Source organism: Vulpes lagopus, chromosome 4 (genome assembly GCF_018345385.1).
Source record: "Vulpes lagopus strain Blue_001 chromosome 4, ASM1834538v1, whole genome shotgun sequence".
Taxonomy (NCBI): Eukaryota; Metazoa; Chordata; class Mammalia; order Carnivora; family Canidae; genus Vulpes; species Vulpes lagopus.
This window is the reverse complement of record NC_054827.1, coordinates 40876924-40892295: the sequence shown is the minus strand read 5'-3', so window position 1 is coordinate 40892295 and position 15372 is coordinate 40876924. Positions and strand designations below refer to the sequence as shown.

General features: G+C 40.5%; 1 protein-coding gene across 3 annotated transcripts in view; it reads left to right on the top strand.

The window, feature by feature from the left end:
• The window catches only part of RBM33 (RNA binding motif protein 33), a 138804-nt gene that overhangs the window by 75359 nt on the left and 48073 nt on the right, over window positions 1-15372 (top strand). For all 3 annotated transcript variants that reach the window (XM_041753776.1, XM_041753775.1, XM_041753774.1), the window contains one exon: window positions 822-880. In XM_041753776.1, the coding sequence (XP_041609710.1) occupies window positions 822-880 (59 nt within the window). The remainder of the gene's footprint in view (window positions 1-821; window positions 881-15372) is intronic.

Genomic DNA, 15372 nt, shown 5'->3' with positions numbered 1-15372 from the left:
TTACTGTGATCAACTCTTCCAAGGTCCCGAGCCCAAATACAGTCCTATTATGAGGTACTAGGGGTTGAGACTTAAGTGTACACATTTGAGAGGGGACCACATTTCAGCCCATAACACCTAACAACCTGAAAGCTTACTACTTGCATCTGGCGGCACATTTTAATGAAAAATACAGGACACCCCAGTCAGGTGGGGGAGTGCTTTTGTTTTTTTTCCCCCTCCAAAATCAAGATCAATATGTTGCATGTGTTGTAAATGGCTTAAAGATACCTGATTTAGTCCCATGGTATAAAACTAACATGTGGCTTCTTCCCAGCTGTAAAATGTTTGCTTTAAAATTATAAGATTTTGTGTTCTTTTGGTAGATAGATTGGAGTTCTGTTTGTTTAAAAACAACCACCCAAACCAAACTGGAAATCTTGTCATAGTGGATTGTTAGTAGATGGTTCTTTGTAACAGTACCATGGGTACGTGTATTGTTCCTTGTCTACCTCCCTCATGATTCTAGAGGGTTTAGATTTAGGTTTGTATTTGGAGTCAGAAAACGGAACTGGATTAGATATTCTGGATAACTGGAATATGGATGTGAAACCCTAAACTTTTTTATTTTAGGAGGAGTAAGCCCTTCTGTTGCAAAACATTTTAGTTCTAAATAGAAATTTCCCTGCTTAAATTTCAGCTTCTGCACTTGCTGTTGTGTGCTGACAAAGGTTCTGCTCTCCCCTTCTCTTATGTGGGGTTGTAAAGTATTGAGTGTAAACTGAATATATTACATATATTTTTCCGTAAACTGTTTGTAATGGAAGCTGTTTTTCTTGTAGTGCCCTTGCTGCCGGTCCCGAGCCAGCCCAGGCCTGCTGTGGGGCCCCAGAGATTCCCAGTGAGTAGCAGCTGCTCTATTTGCCCTGACAGGGATGTACACGCATTTACTAAGAAATACAAATACAGTAAATATAAGTGGTTCCAACTAAATAGAAGTTTAAAGATTTGTAAATATTGACAATAATTTTTGCAGTGGAAAATGTTAAAAGCTTAAGGTCAGTGGAATTTTGGGAATGGAATTAATTTTGTTTAACTGTAAAATTGTTGAATCAGGATCATCGTACAATGCCTTTCATCTTAAAGAGTATGAATTTTGATTTCATTATTGCCATACATCAAGTGAGAAAGGGCCTTGCTTTGTTACCGTGTGTGTGAATTTGTGTACATGTAGGTATGTGTGTGAAATTTTAGGGAATGATAATGATCTCTCGGGGCCCTGGATGGCTCAGTTGGTTAAGCATCTGCTCTTCATGATCTCAGAGTCCTGGGATGGAGCCCCACGTAAGGCTCTATGCTCAGTGGGGAGTCTGCCTTGGGATTCTCTCTCCCTCTGACCCCCTATCCCCCCAGCTTGCTCATGTGTGCTCACTCTCTCAGATAAATCTTAAAAATAAATAGAGCTCTGCTTTGTTTAAAGAAAACTCCCCCCAAACCTCAAAAATCTTAATGAGCTGTTGGTTTTATAGCTTAAAATGAAAGTTTTCTCTTTAAAATATCTTTAAAAGAAAGCATTCATTCTCCTCCCTCCACACTTTGCTGTATTTTACCTAACATTATCCATTTCTTTCATTTTTTTTTTAAAGATTTTATTTATTCCTGAGAGACACATAGAGAGAGGCAGAGACACAGGCAGAGGGAGAAGCAGACTCTCAGCAAGGAGTCCAATGTGGGACTTGATCCTAGGATCCCGGGATCATGCTGCGAGCCAAAGGCAGACGCTCAACCGCTGAGTCACCGAGGCATCCCGCTTTATCCATTTCTTTAACACACTTTAAAAAAAAATTTAACTAGAAGAAAAATGTCCATTAAGTAGTTGTATCTGTTTAAATAAATTTTGTTTTGAGGTTTGGGTTAGATTTGTCATTAGTTCTTGGTTTCATTAAATCATTGAGGACATATTCTTTTTACGGTGTTGAAAAAAATGGACCAGACCATAAAATTTTAGTATCATTTGTATGTGAAACAGATAACAGTTGGGACTGTTGTTGGGACTGAATAATCTGATTTCAGGAAATATCTAAAAAACATATTTGACTCTAGCTTTGACATTTAAGTAGATCATATATTTATATAAGATATTTAACAAAAAGATTTTAATGAAGGCTCTAGGTATAGTCAGATGATATTAAAAAATCAATATTGGATTTAAAGTTCAGAGTATTTTTTTATAAACATCTTTGATTTGTAGTTCTTTATGAATTAATGGTTTCTGAAACTCATTCTTAATTGTTTTATTCCTTATGTTAACTAATTTTTCTTTTAAATAACTTATGAAATTCTGAAAATACTTTTTAAAAGTTAGGTGGTATTTGAGTACAGTTCTCTATTCAAAGCACTTGCCATAATAGCCGAGGTTTATTTTTTTATTTTTATTTTTTTTAAAGAATTTAATATTTATTCATGAGAGAGACAGAGAGAGACGCAGAGACACAGGCATTGGGAGAAGCAGGCTCCATGCAGAGAGCCTGACGTGGGACTTGATCCCAGCACTCTGGGATCATGCCCTGAGCCAAAGGCTCAGGCTCAACTGCTGAGCCACCCAGGCGTCCCACCAAGATTTATTAATTGCATAACCCAGTGATAAGCACATGTGATTTTAGTTGTCAGATACATTTCTTCTGGTGAGGTAGTTTAACTGCTAGTAACTATAAGGCAGTAATATTTTAAGTACTTTTTGCTGTTTTTCAGAAATGTGAGCAACTATGTTATAATCAATATTAGAACTTGTTTTTGTGTTTTGTTTGCATTATAGAGATAAAAATGTGATAACCAACTGTAGCTGTTTTTTTTTTTTTTTTTTTAAAGATTTTATTTATTCATGAGAGACAGAGAGAGAGGCAGAGACACAGGCAGAGGGAGAAGCAGGCTCCCTGTGGGGAGCCTGATGTGGGACTTGATCCCAGGATCCCGGGATCACGACCTGAGCCAAAGGCAGAGCTCAATCACTAAGCCACACAGGTGCCCTGAAACCACCTGTAGTTTAAGAAAAACATAAACCAATGTTGTATGTACTTGATATTTTTATAAAAATGTGTTTATTAATATAAAATTAGATTGTTAGCAGTTTTTATCTTTTATTTTTCCATTCTGCAAATATAATTGTATCTGATCCTAGAAGAGGCAAACTGCATAGTACTGGAGGATAAGAAGATAATAAGAGGAAATTTCTTTTCTAAATAAAGGTTTATTTATTTGAGAGAGAGCATGAGTGAGGGGAGGGGCAAAGGAAGAGAGTGGGGGAGAGAGAAGCACACTCCCCACTGAGTGCAGAGCCCAACACAGGGCTTAGTTGCATGACCTCTGCCAAAATCCAGAGTCGGATGCTTAACCCACTCAGCTACTCAGGGGCCTATCAAAGAATATTTTTTTGAGAAATTGAACTTACTTTTTTAAAAAAGATTTTCTGTTTATGTGATCTCTACACACAATGTGGGGCTTGAACCTACAAGCCCTGAGCCCTGAGATAGGAGTCACACACTCTACTCACAGAGCCTGCCAGGTGCCATGAAATTGGACTTTTTTATTTTTTTATTTTTAAAGATTTTATTTATTTATTCATGAGTTAGAGAGAGGCAGAGACACAGGCAGAGGGAGTAGCAGGCTCCATGCAGGGAGCCTCATGTGGGACTCGATCCCAAGTCTCCAGGATCACACCCTGGGCTGAAGGCAGCACTAAACCGCTGAGCCACCCGGGCTGCCCAAAATTAGACTTATTTTTAAGTTATACAGTACTCTGGGGACAATAAATACTGTTGAGCTGCTTTTGGAAAACTTTCTGCAGGGTGTGATGTTTTGTTATTGTTTTTGAGATGGGTGGTATGTAGGGGTGACAGGAAATCGTTGGGCTACACAGTAGTTATGTGTGTGATGCAATAGACATCTTCAGAGATGAAGAGAGACTCTTCACCTCACTTTATCGGTGGTTAACGTGTGTTGTACCTTTCTGTAAGCCCCAAATACTGGATCTTAGCTGAAGTTATAGAGTACCTGTGGTCTTGAAAGTGCAGTGCTCTACCTATTTCTGTAATTGATCTTCCTTAGAGCAGGTAATTAGATGTGGAATCTATTTTTTTTAAAATGCACAAGAGGTGGGGTGCCTGGCTGGCTGTTGGTGGAGTGTGTGACTCTTGATGTAAGGCTTGTGAGTTGGAGCCTCACACTGCAAGTAGAGATGACTTAAAAATACATATTTTAAAAAACATACAAGAGGTAGTATGTTTTAAAAAGTCCATTAAAATATTGTTAAGGGGGCAGCCCCGGTGGCGCAGCGGTTTAGCGCCGCCTGCAGCCCAGGGCGTGATCCTGGCGATTTAGGATCAAGTCCCATGTCGGGCTCCCTGCATGGAGCCTGCTTCTCCCTCTGCCTGTGTCTCTGCCTCTCTCTCTCTCGCTCTGTGTCTCTCATGAATAAATAAAATAAAATATTGTTAAGGCAGGCCAACTGTGGGCCACCTCCTGTTATTTTACATATACCACATCTTTTTTGAATAAAATTGTTTTTTTCCCCTTTTCTACTAGATTGAACTTGGTGTCGGTATAAATACAGTTTTGTGAATGTGTGTTACTCTTTCATGCCAGTGCTTCTGCCTAATGCTAGTCCCAGACCATAAAACAGACCAGCATATTTCAGCAAAACCAGTTTTGACCAGTGTAAAATTTTAAAAATAGTGTGGGCAGTATTGCTGTATTTCAACAGAACCTCTTGGAGATTTCTTACTGATGGCAGTTTGCCCAGTCTGTTACTTTTGTTAAACTGAATTTTGCTTTGTAAGATGATCCCCACCCCCGCCACCCCTGCCCCTCAACTGATAAAATGTTCACGTTAGGAAGCCTGACTTCAGAATTATCATGGAGCCTCTTGGAATCAGTAGACTTCTCGGCGCACGGACAGATGTGATTTACACTGATCTGTTGAGCACAGTGAAGGCCACTGTAATCTTGTAGCAAGATCACTGTGTTAATTTGCTGTGTCATTTATTCAGGTACTATTTATCTGCACTTACTGTGCACAAAGCCCAGGGCTGGGCCAGCTCTACGGGGCACAGGATGAGTAGGACTCTGTACGGAAATTCATCTGCACACATGGGTCAGGTCTTTCTAAAACATGAGTGAGCTTGTGAAGCCATCAGCAAGACCACCACCTATCCTAGGAACGGGGACTTCGTAAAGGAGCTTATTAGGTTGGGGAAAGACAAGATTGCAGGGAACTTCACTTGCTCACTGGGTTTCTGTAATTCACATCTGTGTGCCTACAAGTCTGATTCAGACTCCATGATGAATCCTATATAAATGAGTACTGTGGAGGAAAGGGTACATAATTTAGTTTTTTGCTTGTTGTTTTCAATGGTCCATATGTGAATTTGCTCTGGAGAATTATATCACACTCACTTAACTGTACAAGAATTCAGCTCTACTCATCTGACTGAAGAGTAAAAAGGCAATCAGAATAAGTACCACTCGATTTCCAAATTTCAAAGGAATTTGTATCCAGTTGGTATTACTGGTACAGTATTCCTGTTCTTCCCCCAGCTTTACATTCTGAAAAGTCCATTTTGTTTGACAATTTTATGAAAATTTGAGAAGTTCTTATTTTAGAACTAATAATATTAGGTGGTAATGCCTCCAAGTTTTTAATTAAAAATCAGAGGACTCTAGGCAATCTAATACTAAATCTATTTTTCATAGAATTATTTAAGATTTTTTTTTTAAAGATTTTATTTATTCATGAGAGACACACAGGGGCAGAGATAGGCAGAGGGAGAAGCAGGCTCCCTGTGGGGAGCCCAATGAGGGACTCAATCCCAGGACCCTGGATCACGACTTGAGCCGAAAGCAGACGCTCAACCTCTGAGCCACCCAGGTGCCCCTATTAAGATTGTTTTTAAAAATTCAAATCTTAGGCCAAAATATGGTATTCTATGCTGTGTGTGATAAAGTAAGCAAAATAATATTTTTATTTTCTGTTGGCAAATTTTACGGAGAGAATTGAATAAACAGGTTTTAAAACAAATATTTGAATGTCAAAGTAATGAATATCATAAGAAAAGCATCCTTATGATTGATGTTGGAAGATACTGCTTTAACTCTTGGCACTGGGCTGCAGCTTCTGTGCCTCTGTCAGCCTCTGTGTCTGGGTGGGCAGTCCCCCTGCCTTTTTGGCTCCCTCACTTCTGGAATTCATTGAAGTGCTCTCTAATTTAGGTTTGCATCTGAGGATTAGATCCACATATTTCATTTTTGCTAAGGATACAGCTCTTAGTGCTGCACTTTAAAACATTTCTGGTCACAAACTTTAATTCCCAGGCTGTTTTATTTTTTTCAAATCAGCGTTATGAACCTTTCTTCGAAATATAAATATATTTCAATTGATAGTGTTACCAGAGAATGAATTCTTTTCATACTCCTTTTTATATTGCAATTCTACTCTGCCAAATGTAAACTATGGCTCTGCTCTCTGAACAGTGAACCCCATGGGAGCCGATGGGCTCAGGAAGTTACAGGTGCCCTCTGTGTGCGCTCCGTCCAGTCTCACCATCTATGGCCTGCCATCTCTTATGATCTCATGAAGCATTTCCACTCCTTTTGAGACCTTTGGATGTAGTTCACAGAACAGTTGTGGTTTTCTTTGTTGTTTTGATTTTGTGGGGGAGTGGGCTTGGGAGGCTCCTTTACCTTTCTGCAAGTGACTTGCTGTCTTTGTGTCTGTCTGAATTCTGTTTTCATTTCCAGATACTCTTTGTTTTACATGTTAGTCTGATAGCTTTCCCTTTTTCCCCACAAAAGCTGTCCCTGATGTTTTCGTCACTGATGTAAAGTTTGAAGTCTTGTCTTTATCTGTAGCTATATTTTCCAGTTATGTATTTATCCTCAAAGAGGTGTTAGTTGTTTTTTTTTTTTTAAGTTTGTTCATTTAAAGTAACACTGAAATGTTGGTTAATATTTTTAAAGTGTTGCTTTGAGATTTTGTTAAACTAATTTGTTTCAGGTGTCAGTGCAATTGCTGTTTTTAAGCATATGGGTAAATCCTAAGTAACTCATGTTGTAAAGATTCTTGACGTGTAGGGTACTTTAAAACGTGCTCAGTCATTGATTTTGAATTGGTGTATTGGATAAATGCTGGTATTTCAGGGTAGCCAGTTAAGTGCCAAGTACTTTGGCTGCTGAGTAATTTTTCAGTGATTTTTGTTGAAATTAAAAGTAAAAATTACATTTAAAAAGACTACTAAGAAGTTTAATCTTCTTAGCAATTACCTTATTATTTAGGTTGACCCAATAAAATTTCCATTTGTGTGTACTGTGTAGTTACAGTACCTCACAGGTAGGTCTGAGTCCATTCTTTTCCCTTGCAACGGGTATATGGTATCAGGTGGTGGTGATTGACACATCCTGGATGTGTTTTATATGGCATTTCATGCAAATCATGTTTGATGAGACTGCTGCCTCAAATTCCATTTCTTTCTGATTAGAGCTCTTGCAGATGTGAATCTAGACTTTATTCCAGTCTTTCTTTTGAACCTGTTTTTACAACTTGCTGCAATGCCTTGTAATTATTAGCACTTAGGATCGGGAAGGAATGATGGGCATTTTCTCTTATCAGATCTATGAGTAGTAGCAGGCGAGTGTGGGATGAGAGCCTTCCAGCTGTCAAACATTGTCAGGCTTGCAGGGAGAGAATGCAGTTTAAAATGCAGGTGACATAATACCCAACATCCTCCATTTGCTAGTGGGTTTCTGATTAATCATGATTACCATATATTATCATACCATCAAATTTAATCATATCAGTGAATTCCCATCTGCAGCAGTAACAGGAACAGCTAAACACTATGGTAACAGCTATTAAGTATGGTGGTTATGAGATTCAGCACCCTGTTGACTTGACTTGCCGTCCTGCCAGCATACATTGTGTGTGCTGGGTAGAGATCAGCTACCAGCTGTGGATGGTGGGCATCCACACAGATAACTCTGAGCCCTGGGAGTACTTATGAAATCATATGAAGTAGGTTTCTTGTACAGTAAGTGAGCCAGTAGGCCACATTATAAAAGGTACTTTCTAAAAATGTGTGCTAAACTGTCATGTTGAGTCTCTGGCTCAGTGAAACTATTATGTTGAAATGAAAACCTTTCATGCATCCTTTCCTAAATAGTGACTAAAACTCTTGAGTGCAGTTTGCCCCTCTCTAATGTAATAATCCAGCCAATGCAGTGTTGACGATAATACAGATTTTCAAATTCTCAGAACCTCCTGTATATGCCAAGAAAATCTTTATGGACTGTTTTTACTGATGTGTCCTGCAAAGCACACCAGTTTTTATCTTACATACTTATTTTCTTTGGAGTCTCTGAAGACCTGTATATTTCTATTAAAATGAATTTTTAAGATAAATTTTGAAAGAGGCCCTATTTTATTATAAAGGACAGGAAAGCACTTTTCCCAAAAGATTAGAAACTTAAAAAATCTTTTTACAGTTTAGTCCTTGTGATGTGTAAGCCTGTGAAACTATACAAGGGCGCATAATTGTGTAATCAACACAATTGCAATGTTGTGAGCAATCCTGTCTCCCAGGGGGCTTCCTCGGGCTGCCCTTCTATGGGCACTCTTCTCCCCACCCCATCCCTTGGCAGTGGTGATCAAGTCCTGAGTGGACTCCTCTGGCATGTTTGGTTTGGGTCTGGCTTCTTTCCCTTGGCACAATGCTCCCGAGAGCCTTTCATCCATTTGTTGGACCTGTACAACAGGTCCAAACTTTTCCTCTTTTAGTTGGTAAGTTATTACTCTACCATATGGATGTACTACCATAGTCTGTTTATCCATTCACCATTTGTATGTTTGGATTATTTCTTCTTTGGCTCTTATAAATAAAAGTGTGCATCATTTTCTGTGTGAATGTGGTTGTCAATAAATAGCTGGGAATGGGGATTGTGGGTCATGCAGTGGTTATATTCACAGATGAGAATTTTTAAACAGACTGTGCTCTCGAGTAGAGCTGCTGCTGCACTGCTTTGAATCTCGTCCTTTTTGAGTGAGGAGATACATGTGCTTTTGAAGATCATTGTGAAATGAAATAATTACCGAGTGCTCACTGTGTCCCAGAGTTTGTTCAGAGCTTGTTATCAACAGCTATGTGAAAGTCACAGTTTCTTCAGTTTACAGATGGGGAAACTGAGTCTTGGAAAGATTCAGTGGCTCAGGTTCACGTGACTGGGTGCTGGAGGTGGGGTTGCAGCAAGGGCAGTCTGGGGCGCTTAGTCTTGGTGTCCCTCTCCTTCTCTCAAAATATTAACACGCACATCAGTAAAACTGGCAAGTGCATCCTAACAGTACTGAAGATTGCAGCTGTCACTGAGTGCTCACATACACGGGCTTGCTGTGGGAAGGCCAGACTGTGCATGGCTGGGATTGTTTGGGGAGGGGAATGGGAGGGGTGAGGTGCAGGGATCAAGGGCTTTACATTTTATGAAGATAAATAGTGTTTAGTATGTTCAAGAAAAGCAGTGTTTTGTACTGAGTTAAAGATGTTATAATGTGTACTATATGCTCTGGTTTCACTCCTTGAGCCAATTATATAATCTTCCTAATATTTAAGTCCATGTGGGGTCTGCCCCCCACTATATACCCTCCACGGGCTAAGCACCACAGTATGTGCTTCATCAAAATGTTCAGAAAGCATCTCTCAATACAGAAGTACCTTTTAGGGAATAAATGTAGGTATTAAGGCATAATCTGAAAGAAAAAAGATCTATGAAAATACTGAAATAAGAGGATTAATGCTGTGATAGAAGGGTATAATTTTAATTATGTCATGGGTCACTAGTGGTCTTTATTCTTCGCATTTAACCCACATTTAATCAGAATTAACTGAGAGGCGTTCGTAAGTGTCTGTTGGTCTCTTATATAGTTCTTTGCATTTTAAGTGAGATTAGTAAATGAAAACATGCTGTAAAGGGAGGTTGTAATTCGTTGAAAGATTCATGAAGTTTCAGTGACATTGTTAAGGTATTTAATTAGTCTTATTAAAATATACCAAGTGACCCTGTTAGGGAAGCTGATAAATCCTACAGTAGCTGTTAGAGCCTCTTTATTCTCCTCATTATACGATTAACTTTGGGCTAAGCAATTTATGCAGTATCCTCTTTTTTTTTTTTTTTTTTTTTTGGTTGAAGTTGTCATTTCTTCCTGAGTAGGATTAATGCAGATAGTATCATGTAATTAACAAGAGATGCAGAACAAGTAAGAGTGCAGTTTGTGTAAGAATTATATGAGAAAGAATGATAAGTTTTTACCTTAGACTCTTAAAGGGTTATAAAGAAAAGCAAAATAGAGCAATTAATCAAAAGGATTAAGGTAGCCTTTTCTTTCAAAATGCAGAAGAATAAGTACTGAAAGTTCTGTTAAGTGAGTATTCACAGCTCGCTAACAGTCTTAAAATAATTCTGCATTTGGTAGAGGGAATTGATAATTTATTATCTTTTATACCCGTGAAATGATAGAAGTTCTTAAACGTATGCTCACGTTGGGAGAGACTCCGCGGTGCTTAGTGGCAGACTGGAACCATGGCTTATTCAGCATTACTTGAAGACATATTGGTCATAGCAGAAGCAAGGTATGACAGCAGAAAGAACACTTCATAAAGCAAGAATCCAAAAAACGGATGTCTGTGTCCTGAGTCATGTGTGGACAGTGTAACTTGGACTGATCCACTTTTAACTCTAAACCTGAATTTCTTCATCCCTTAAAGGAAAAGTTGTTTGTTTTGCTTCTTTCTTGACACCATGTTTGTGAAAGATACGGAGTTGTGCTTGTTTTGCTCAGGCTGTAAATCAGGCTTCTTGTGACAGAAAACCCAGTTAAAAGTGACCTGCACCAAGTGTCTTATTTTTTCCTAAAAACAAGAAATATCTGGCTTGGGATAGCAGTTCTGTGATGCGACAGGCACCCATATACTTTTCTACCCAGATTCCAGGCCAAAAGAGGAGGAAGGTTGGGGACAAAAGGTGCATGCGAGCTGAGGCAGCCCTGAGGAGGCTCCCTAGAGCCTCCAGCCCACAATGCCATCTGCATCTTGTGAACAGAACCCGGGCACAGGGCCTTCTTGTGCTGCCCTTGTGTTACTTGGGAAGAAGTGAGAATTTATACAGGGTAAGCAGTTAACCGTCTTTTCCTTTTTTTTTTTTTTTTTTTTTTTTTATGATAGTCACACAGAGAGAGAGAGAGGCAGAGACACAGGCAGAGGGAGAAGCAGGCTCCATGCACCGGGAGCCTGATGTGGGATTCGATCCCGGGTCTCCAGGATCGCTCCCTGGGCCAAAGGCAGGCGCTAAACCGCTGCGCCACCCAGGGATCCCCTTAACCGTCTTTTCCATGTAACTAAGACTTAACAGCCAAAACTGAATTTATGTAAATACAGAAAAAGAAAGTGATGTGTGTGTTCAAAATGAAATAGAGACCAGTGAGGAAATGGGCACTGTGAACTTCATGGTGCCTCCTGGTTAGTAAATTTCTATTTCAAAAGGCAGTACTGATGATAGTCAATAAGAAGCTCTTAGGATCTTAAAGCTTAAAAGTTTTAAAATTCATTAAGTGTTCAAATTCTCAGGGTCTGTTATCCACTGAGGCAGATGGAGGCAACAAGGGGCCTGTGTGTGTCTTCCCCAGGTGGTTTCTCCCCTGTGTCCACTGTGGTCTGATATCTCCAGAGAAGTAACCTTTGCTACTCTACTTCATTTTGTGTATCACCCATTGACTTTTTCTGAATAATATCTTGTGTTGTCTGCCCCCCACTCTTTAATCTTCTTACTCCCTGGCCCTTATGCAGGCATTGGGCATCTTGGAAATGGGCTTCTTTCCGGTGAATTTGATGCAGGTACCAGTAAAACGCTCTTCCCCAGTGCCAGCGTTGTTGGGCCGGTGTCCTACCTGCTGCTTGCTGCCCTCCACTTGACTAGTGTCAACCTGTGGTTTCAAGGTTAACACCAACAAAGCCCCTTTTTTTCCATTTTTAATTCTATTGGACAAACTACCAAAGCCAGAAATTTCCTTGTTGACTCAACTTGAGTCAGCCCCTTTCTTTTAAATTATAGATAACATCTCTGGTTCTGCCTCCTTTATCAGTTTCTCATAGGTTGATCAGATAAGAACTGCTAATTTCTCTTGCTATTCAGGCCAGTCGTGGAATTTTCATGGCTGTCTGACCATAGACTTGATTTAGTATTTATTGATATTCTTGACTGCAGTATTCACATACTGTCACAGAATTATGTGTGCATATGTGATAATGAAACAGTGAGACAGAACATGGAATAAGTGCTCATAACAAGCACAGTGGGTGAGTGTGTGTGCCATGGAGATAGCTGGCCCGGTAGCAAGGCCAGGCTCTGCCACACTCTAGCCCAGTAATGGGTGTGAGATATTTAAATGCTCAGAAGATTCTGTGAGCAGAAAATTCCTACCTCATAGGGCGTTCTAAGGATTGAAGGAGATAGCAGAGGAGCCCCCTGCAGAGTTAGCTAGCAGCAGCAGTACGGTGGGCTGCAGCTTTGGGTCAGCAGGAGCAGAGCCCAAGATGGGGTATTTGGGGGCACAGGATTAGGGAAAGGTGCTGGGGATGCAAGATGGGAAGAGGGTAGAACTAGGCTATGATGTAGTTTCAGGTCAAAGTCTCTGGCCCTGGCCTGATTCTCGGGGTAGGGGTGGGGTGAGGGCTCTGTGGAATATATGCCCTTCCTCAGAGTTGTCCACCCCGGGGCAGTGGGCAAGGGACCAGGTCAGGCAGGCCTTGGAGGAGCAGCATTGGCAACAGCTGGGGCATGCGGCACTTGCACGTAAAGGGGAACTGGCCATGGCCCCAGAGTGTCTAGCACAGGAGGACCAGCTGGAGTAGAGGGACTGACAGAAACCTTGAGCCTTCAGTGGCTCAGTGCCGCAGAGTTGTACTTCTCACTCATTTTGCCCTCTGGGCCCCACAGGCCTCTGTGCTTACTTATCTGGTGGGGAAAGGGTGAGGGTCACTCCTGGGAGTTTGTAGCTGGCCAGGTCTGGGATTGGCCAGCATCACTTCTGCTCATGTGCTGTTGGCTGAACTGTGGTCACTCGGCCAGCAACATTGCCTTGCAGGACCAGCTAAGAAATGTAGCCTGGTTGCAGGAAGATGTGGGCACAGATGCACTGAGCATCAGGGGTCTGTGTCCACATTGGGTAAGAAAGTGGCTAATTTTTATTTATAGCCAAAAAGCAACATAAATATGGATTTACATTTCATGAGCATCCACAGTCCTGCAACATTAATGAGATAATTACTTTTTCTTAACTTATCTTTGAACTTGCACAGATTGGGATAAGGTCTATCCAGATTTGCCTCAGTTCTAAAAAATGACATTTGTTTTTATATTGTATACTTTTTTGGCTTATGCTGTTTATATTTTATAAATGACTTTGTATTTTATGTATTTAATCTATATTTATCATGCTGTTAGGATAGTATGATCAAGTTTGCCATTATGCAGACTTGCTCCTACCGTGTTTTACTTTTTCTTGAGCATTTTCTGGCTTAAGGAGTATAGTTCTAACTTGATCGAATTTACTTTTAGGATTGACCCTGTGAAAATGCTGTGTTATCATATGTCTGGTGCACGATTATTGCTAAATTCTACCATTTGAATAAAATGAGCATGTGTGTGTGTGTGTGTGTGTGTGTGTGTGTGTGTGTCCCCATTTTACTTTGGTTCTTCTCTGGTTTCTGAGTGTCCTGCATCTTATAGGTGTACAATTCTTAAGTTCAGTCTACAGCCCAGAAGAAAACTGGCCTGGGCTGTGCTCCTTAATAGCAGTGTTGGAAAGGTAGCCTACAGATCATCTATCTAATTTTCATTCTTCATCTTTTTTTTTTCCCCTTTCTTTTAAGATTTATTTATTTATTTGAGAGAGAGGCAGAGGAAGAAGCAGGCTCCTTTGGGGGAGTCCGATGTGGGACTTGATCCCAGGATCCCAGGATTACAGCCTGAGCCGAAGGCAGACGCTCAACTACTGAGGCACCCAGGTGCCCCTCATTCTTCATTTTCTATTCTCTAAAATTAGGGGGATGGTTGCAGGGTGGAGAAGAGTCCATATTCATATCACTTTCCCTCTAATTATTTTACATCATGACAGTGCAAGTTAAAATGATTTCTATCCTAGAGTTAAGTCAGGTAACTAGATTCTGTTGATGTTGGCTTCTCTTTGGTTCTGGTGCACTGTCTATGTTCTGAGTCTGCGCAGCCCAAGAACCTGCAGGCCTTATTGCCCAGTGTCCAGGATGGTCCATTCCAGCCTCCCTTAACATCCTTTCTAGAGCACTTAGCCATCTGTGGAATTTGGGGTATTTATATTGGAATATGGGGTTGGGATTTCTTTGCTGTTAGAAATAAGCAGTTTATTCATTTATTAAATATTTGTAAACATCTGCATATCACACCCTGTGAAGAGCATGAAAATATATTGGTGAATAAAACAGACCATGGTGTCACCCCTCACGGACCTGTCAGTTGAAGGGGAGAGAGGAGTGGGAGTGGATTTGCAACAAGGGGTGGAATTGCAAGATGTTTGGATGCCTCATCTGTGAAGGCCTCCTTCTGTGATTCAGGAGTGAGAATGCAGGAAGGGGGTCTGTGCTGATCCGTCTTGCAGTGTATAAGGAGACATGTCACTTGTCAGTAGCTCTGTGTTAGGTTTACAGTATGGAATGCTATCTACAAAAAGTGTCATGTACAAATGACACTAATGGCAAACACTGAACTTTTGTTATTTGCTAGGTACTGTTGTAAGTATTTTGAATGTGTTCTTTCATCTTCTCCCATGAGAAACAGGTACCGTCAGTATCCCTACCTTTTACAGATGAGAACATGGAGGCCCAGAGGGGTCGGTCACGTGCTTGGGGCTGTGCTAGGTGAAGGGAGGGCTGGCACTGCCTTCCGCTCGCTCTCTCAGCCTCTACCTAGCCAGTGCCTTTCGGAGAGAGGACCAGCTGGAAGACTAAAGTTCCGGCAAAATATGACTGATGAAGAAAGGATTAGGGGGCTTTTGTTCCACGTTGCTAACATTTGAGTGCTTATGTCTATATGCAGTTAGACCGCATGTAGATAATTAGTAAAAGGAGAGAAGGTCTGGGAAGAGATGTAAATCACAATACTAGAATTCCAGAGGGAATTTATGATCCCAGTATACTTTCAGTTTAATACAAAAAATGTCTTTAGAAGTTACGAATATTTAAAATAATCTCCCAGGAATGTACCTAGTTCTCTGGCAGCATGGAATTTTTATTGAAAACTAACCACATCAGTTTTTCTTTGAGTTCA